Source organism: Montipora capricornis, chromosome 4, assembly GCF_036669925.1.
Source record: "Montipora capricornis isolate CH-2021 chromosome 4, ASM3666992v2, whole genome shotgun sequence".
Taxonomy (NCBI): domain Eukaryota; kingdom Metazoa; phylum Cnidaria; class Anthozoa; order Scleractinia; family Acroporidae; genus Montipora; species Montipora capricornis.
In genome coordinates this window covers 42,060,403-42,067,902 of record NC_090886.1, presented here as the reverse complement: position 1 = coordinate 42,067,902, position 7,500 = coordinate 42,060,403, and the positions used below count along the sequence as shown (strand labels likewise).

Here is a 7,500-nt window from a genome sequence, read left to right as displayed (position 1 = left end):
ACGCCGTCGCTTCAGTTCTCTAAAAGTCCAAAGACGTCGACGCAGCAGCGAGGATTTCATCTCAACATACAAATACGCGCTACCTCAAATATGCAGCGAGTATTCAAACCCTTTTAATAAAGAGATTTCAATTTGCAGGGCGTTTACGACAAACAGCAAATTGTGTTAAATTGCCCAAAATCAAAGAAACTACAGAGACCAAGCAACTTTTCAAAAGAGAAAGAAACTTTAGATTAGCCTGCTGTACAGGCGTATTTTGGGCGCTCGAGTGCACATTTTCGTATTAGGCCACCATCTTTCTTAGATTTGGTAACTGTGGAAGATTGGGGCGAGGAAATATTTGCTGAGGGAGTAGGCGTTAAGTGGAAAAATGAGGAAGGGGTAAACCCGCCACTGCACCAACCCTCTCCCGGTCAAGCATCTAATCACAATCCAAGATGGCGGCATCGAAAACCTTATTTATCTAGCGTTCCGCGCCAAAATAACGCCTGCACTGCAGGCTAACTTTAGATTAAAACAATGTTCTTGCTTTTATGACAACTAGCAGCCTGTCTTTTGCCATTTTACGTAAACGTAATGGTATTGGGGACATTTAGCATTGCGTTTTCAAAGTCGACTACAAACTTCAAACCGCGGTTGAGCCGGTTAGCCGGTAGCGGTTTGCCGTGTGCCGCAGGGACATAAAAAATAGACTTAAGCATAAGGTTCGGCATTTGGCGGGAAAAAACGGCAAGCCGCGGTTTGCGGTTCAGAGCGGTTTCACGTTCAGGGGCACCCAACGAATCTGTTCCCCAGAGGAATCTTGCTGGCTGGCAAAAATACAGGTGTTTCGATTAGCTGGCTGGGGAATTTTGTTATTGATAGAGGTTTTGCTTGGGAATTACTGACTTTTTCTAGCATTTCAACCCCAGCTGGCTGTAGAAACTCTGAAGACTGAGGACGACTAAAAAAAAAAAAAGAACCCCTTCCCTCTCCCAGAGAGTAGTTACAAACATACGACGGCTGGTCAGAGTGATTGCGCTTGCGGAAAAACCCTGTTTTGTCTCGGTTTTGTCGCTTTTGTTCGGTCGTTTTGGATCGAGGGATTTGAAAGCGCGCGGAATTCCTGGCTGGGAAATAAATTTGATCAGCTGGCTGGGAAACCAACCAATTTTATCTAGTGGCTGGGAAATTTCTTATGTGTCTTGCTGGGAAGAAGGAACAGATAATGTTTTCCCAGCAACACTGAAAAACACCTGAAAATGCCTTAATAACATTTATTTTCATTAACTGGGGTATAATAATACAATTTACAACAAATTGGTCGTTGGGTGCCCCTGCACGTTAGCCGTCTGCCCATATTTGGGACTTAAGATTCGTCCGGGTTAAATAGCCGGCTGCCATGTTTGTTTTCAGTCGTTCGTTCACTTCTGTTTTAGCTGAGAAATCGTCTTCAAAATTACGTTTCTATGAAAAAGAATTCGATAGTTAATAAGCGAAATAGTTTTTAAAAGTAGTATTTCCTTTCAAACGTGGGATTGTGATGTTTAAGGGTGCAAAAAAACCTTGCGGTAAATCACTTACCTCTAGAACGTGGTCTAGCCGTACAAACGTGAACACTGACGCCAACGCACTGGTCACGTGACTTCATGACGTTCGCGGTTCGCGGAAAATGCCGAAAAATTGCGTGAAATTGCGTTAATTTCAAGATGTAAAACGCTGCGGTAAATCATTTACCGCAAGAAGGGTATCCATCCGTTAGAACTTTAACTCGACCGCAAGGCCATGTCAAGTGACGCTTAGAGGTTTGCCGTTTTCCGAAAAATACGCGATGCTAAATGTCTCTAATTTTATTTTGTTGTCATTGCTTGAGACCCTTACAAGGACCTGGCAATTGCTTTGAAAAAAACCTTACTTTTGTGTTCTGCAGTGTGCAAAGACGCGGAGCGTGAAGCAAAGAGTGGACTGTGTAAATCATGGGCTGACTCTGGCTTCTGTCAACAAGCCAAGGGTGTGATGCAGCGCTACTGCCCAAAGGAGTGTAAATACTGCAGTAAGAAAATTGGTTCATTAAGATAATATAGGATGAAACCTCGATTTTTGCTTATACAAAAGACATTTAACACAATCAGCTCATTCCCGAAAGTATATTCCGTGCCTGAAATATTGCTCCTCTCAAAACCGGTGGCTCAGTTGGTTGAGCCTTGGGCTACCATGCTGAGAGCACGGGTTCGAAACCCGGCCGTCTTTAAAAGAACATAAGCAAATGGTCCGATTTTCAAGTCTTCTCGGATACGGACTATAAACCGTGGAGCTCGTCTTTTAAACCTTGTTCATAAACTCTGTAGGCCGAACCCATGCGCTGTTCGCACAGAAGAAACGACGTTATGGTTTGTCTCGTTCTCTCCAGCAAAAACGTCCCCATCAGGCCTTGATGCTATAAAAATAGGCTTGTGGTGTATGAGGACACCTTAGAAAAAACAGCCAGAATTCATGTTCCAGGAGCTGGAAGACGTAGGTGACACGTAAGAAACTCTGACTGCTGATTGGCGATGGATCGATGTTAAGATGACGATGTTTATTTGCACCATTGAGTCTACAGTTTGCTGTCCTTAACCAAGAAGACTATCTATCCACTTGCAATATCGAATCAAGGGCAGCACCGTCCTAGATATTTTTTCTTAGTTTAAGAGGATAAATGTTGCACTAGCTGTGGCTTGAACAACTCCTCCGTTTTGTACCAAAATACAGAGTTCCTTCAACTCCTTCGGGTTTCTCGGAACTTGGTCTAATACCGAGCAACGCGGCCCTGGGGCCCGTTTCTCGAAAGTCCCGAAACTTTTCGGGGCATTTTCGGGTGTCACAATTCCCTTTGTAGCTCAAGAACGGAGAGGATTTAAGTCGTCAAAATTCACAGACATATTTCTTTTAGTTAGCTTGAAAACATGTTAAAAGGTCGCCTTTCCAAAACAAGCGGTTGGCAGTTTCACAAATGGCTTTTCGGGCCCGAAAAGTTTTCGGGACTTTCGAGAAACAGGCCCTATAGTCAACCGCTTGATTTGACAAAGGTAACCTCAAACACCAAAACACGGTAACTTCAAAAACCAACGTTAGATTTGATGTGTTAATTTTTAGTTGATTTCAACCGGCTCCGTCCCACGTATTACTTTAAGGTTTTGACGACAACGTGGACAAACTACCGTGAATCTTTCAGTCTCACTCTTTACTTCAAATCCGTCCGTACCAATCCAGTTTTAGGACACTTCGCTCATATTGAATAATATTAAACAAAATGGAATAACCATGAAATACTTAGAACAGCTCAAACTTCTATTTTGAAGTGACGTTTTCGTCGCCGTAGCCGTCGTGGTTTCTTAAAATCCCTATTAATGTGTTTACGCACTCATTTTAATAATTAGTTTTAGCACTGATTTTAGTGATGAAATATTAGTGTTAGGGTTGGTTAGCTATCATAGAAGGGTCGGCGGAACGACCTGTACTCGCTAGAACACTAGACAAAGTTCATTACTATATTAAAACCACTGGTATCATTACCAAATCGCTTCGCTAACAAGTTCGGTTCCGCTGAGGTTTAGTAGTTGGGGACTGTTGAAGTTAGGTTTGTTTTGGTTAAGGGCAAGTGACGGGATTTTATGGTTAAGATTACTGGATGAAAACTGACGAAACACGTCTGATCTAACAGAGCGGGACCAGTTAGATTTAAAACATTCCATGTTTTTATGACAATCAGGAGTCTGCTGTTTTTTCCCTTCCCAGGTCGTCGGCGGAACGACCTGTACTCGCTAGAACACTAGACAAAGTTCATTACTATATTAAAACCACTGGTATCGTTACCAAATCGCTTCGCTAACAAGTTCGGTTCCACTGAGGTTTAGTAGTTGGGGACTGGTTGAAGTTAGGTTTGTTTTGGTTAAGGGCAAGTGACGGGATTTTATGGTTAAGATTACTGGATGAAAACTGACGAAACACGTCTGATCTAACAGAGCGGGACCAGTTAGATTTAAAACATTCCATGTTTTTATGACAATCAGGAGTCTGCTGTTTTTTCCCTTTCACATTAATGCAATGCTAAATACCTCTTACTAACCGACTTCGAGGTCCGTACTGTCCGGATACCATACGAACGCAGACGTATTTCCGGCGGTCGTTTCGGGGAAACGAACGCCGGAAATACGTCTGCGTTCGCAGGCTACTGTCCGGACCGAGATTTTTTCCCGTTGATTTTCGCGCGCACCATAAATCAACGGGAGACAAAAAAAACGAGGATCCGTAAAGTACAGTGCGGACCGAGAAAACGAGGTTACTAGATATTTATTATATCTCTGAGGTGATCAGTCAAGCAGAAGGTTCAACTGCAACAGCGATTATGCGTCAAAATCCAAAAACGAATAAATCTCCTTGGATTTTTAATAATTGCTTGCAATATTTAAACAGTTTTACAAGTTTGTGTAACATAAACGACATGAAAAACTCGTTGGAGAAGTTTTATCAAAATTTCAAATTTAGTAGGCCGTATTGTAGAATACGCCCCACAAAAACAGCCAATCACAGCATGCATACTATCTCAGAGATATAATACCTAAATCGCTTTATTAAATTGACTACTTGCACAATCCCATAATACACCTCTATTACCACCCCCCCCCCCCCAAAAAAAAAAAAAAAATATATATATATATTTGCATAACCGTTGTTTGCAATTTCTCCTGGGACATGAAAATGTCCCAAGAGAAGTCGAAAACAATGCCTATGCAGATTTTTGGGGGGTAGTGTATTATGGGATTTGTGTAAGTAGTGAATGAAGAATGCTGTAGATTATGTACCGGTAAGGAAAGTATACGGATGATTGCTACAGTGTATACCAATTTCAAAGCATGTGTTTATTTCCTCTAGAGCCCTTCAGCCCACCAGCATGTACTCTGAGTGAACATGGCTGTTGTTGGACCAATTCCCCTGCTCATGGGGCAAATGGACATGGATGTCCAAGTATGACTCTTCTGTTTATTTATAGTAGCAAAATGTTTTAATAATATTGGAAGTTTTTACTATTTGCAATAAAGTTGGACTGACCGGTAAAAACTACAACAAAATAGAGCAAACTGCTGAAGACCCAACCACTAATTTGAATATCAATGACGTGTATTGTTATATACCTCTTCTGCAAACGATGTTGCTACAAGAACACAATAGTGGCCAAGTATTCTGAAACTACTCCCAAAATAGCATTATTGTATTTTTGGAAGTTCGCATTGAAGTGTCACACAATACTACCTTAAAGTTGTGTGACAGATGTGTGAATGCATCACGCAATACTGCTTCATTGTGGGTTTATAAAACACACAAACATCTTTCTCAATCACAGTGTGCATGGACTCCTATACACGCCTGTGCAGGTTGTTTACATTGCCTGGTTTCAATTACTGCTCAAAGGCAGGGAAGGAAGGCAAGTTTGTTCGGTACAACTGCTTCCAGTCTTGTGGATGGTGTAAAAAGTAAGTACCAGTACTTTTCCTTTTAAAGCACTTCTGTTGACTGTTTGTTTTCCTGCAAAGATGACAAAGTGCACAGTCTCAGTGTTGAAAGACCTGGGATGAAATACCGGGGTAGTGATGGTTACATGGGAAAGTTAACTCAAGTTGAGCGTTTGTGGCTACAGAACATGAGGCCTTAATTCAATTGCTGTTGAATGACGACTCTTTCTGCTGGTGACACTGTGAGGAGTATGAGGATGAAACAAAACAAATTAAACAGACACTGGGTGAAGGGGTAGGGTCGGTGGAATTAATGTAACGAGCCAAAAGAAGGGTTGCTGTAGAAGGGTGAGGTTATAATATATAGATTTAGCCAAGCCTAAAAGCGGAGCTCCCAGGTTATTTATTCTGACTTACAGTAAGTTAACCTGGCTTAAGCCACCGATCCAACTGAAAACCAATACCTGGTCAGTGGTGAACTTTAAAAAGAACAGCTGACCGTGATGCGCTTTAAACTTGAGCCCATAATATGATCAGTGGATACCTTATTTTGACAGGTGTCAAATATCCATAACATGGATTTCAAATATCAAAGATGTTCCTGCCAAAAAATGTGGGTTCCATCACAGAGTTTCACAAATTATAGCATGCATGGAGAGGTGGACGTACAAGTGACCAAAACCAAATTTTCTCGCACAGATGGGTTACCATATTTTCTTACCAATGGTGCTCACATGCACCTTTAACGCGCAGAGCTCCACTCTTAAATGATGGAGTGGAAGAGTACTGTGAGTAGCCTGTAATCATGCTTTTCATTTTGGAGATTGCTAAAGCTCTTTTGTGTTTCTTTATCTTCAGCTTCAGACAGATTATAGCCAACCAAACCAGGAACGCTATCTAACATTTCAAGAATTATTTAACAAGAGGATGTGCCTGGAGTCAAAAACCTTAAAATACGGTTATGAATGCTGTTTCAAGAGGGCATTTTGCAGCATTAACTCACATGAACAGTGAGGAGAAAATAATATCACAGAAAAGGAATCATACTATTCTCAAGAACCTGCTTCTAGTTTTGTTCTATTGACAAGAAGTTTAAGCCTGCTAAGGACATTTAAGAATGATATGAGACCATCTCTGCATCAAAACACAATAATAAGTCCATTGTACTGCATTGTATAACCACAGCATAAAGTTATCCACTGTTGGATCGTCATGTACCTTATTACATGAAATTTTCGCGACACGTTAATTTCGCGATTTTGAGGTTTGCATATTTCGCGACACCTTAAGTTAGCGATTTTGCGAAAATTTTGCATTTTGACTCACTTTAATTTCGCGTTTTTGAGTGAGACACACTCAGGGAGCCAGTAAATGGACAGTTTGAGGATTGTACAAAAGAAGTGCTGCCTGGAGTAGAGACGGAAAGCAGTAGCGATGGAGAGGACCAGAACATTACCACAGAATAGCTCAAAACGATTGTTATAAACATGTGTAATAAAGTCGCTGTTTTAGTTATTGACATAATGTGAGTCAATTAATTTTCACGTCATGTTATTTTCGTGACATTTAATTTTCGCGTCACTTAAATTTCACAATTTTTTTTTAAATCGTGAAATTTGTGAAATTAACATGTCGCGAAAATTTCATGTAATAAGGTAGTTTACACTGATGCTTAGGAGCATAAAAAAGTTTGGAAAATTTTAGTTGAATAAGGCTGAGTTTGATGTAATATTACGGATAAAACTGTTCACTAGGAATCTACAGGCGCCAAGCTGGGGTCAATAATGCTGGCTCTGTTACATTTTCCTGAAGTGCAACGCTTGGTTTGTTTGCTCAGCTATGTTTCACTACTAGATTTACTTGTAACGATTGATAACAATAAGAAGCTAATGACCTTGAAGCATTAAAAATTTCCTTATTTGGATGTAACGTAGCTCGTGCATTTCCTTGCACATGAAGCTTCGATCTCATTTTTGTCCATATTTGGGCATAAAATTGGTTTCTTAAAATCTCCAGCTTTGTTCCAAGG

The 7,500-nt window shown here is 40.8% G+C and overlaps 1 protein-coding gene across 1 annotated transcript in view; it reads left to right on the top strand.

Annotated features, from left to right (window-relative positions):
* Positions 1-7,500, top strand: part of LOC138046991 (uncharacterized) — an 11,803-nt gene that overhangs the window by 3,501 nt on the left and 802 nt on the right. Inside the window, exons 3-6 of the mRNA XM_068893645.1 lie at positions 1,910-2,032; positions 4,894-4,986; positions 5,363-5,492; positions 6,330-7,500. The exon at positions 6,330-7,500 is cut by the window's right edge and continues 802 nt beyond it. Of these exons, the coding sequence (XP_068749746.1) occupies positions 1,910-2,032; positions 4,894-4,986; positions 5,363-5,492; positions 6,330-6,372 (389 nt within the window). The 3' untranslated portion in view covers positions 6,373-7,500. The remainder of the gene's footprint in view (positions 1-1,909; positions 2,033-4,893; positions 4,987-5,362; positions 5,493-6,329) is intronic.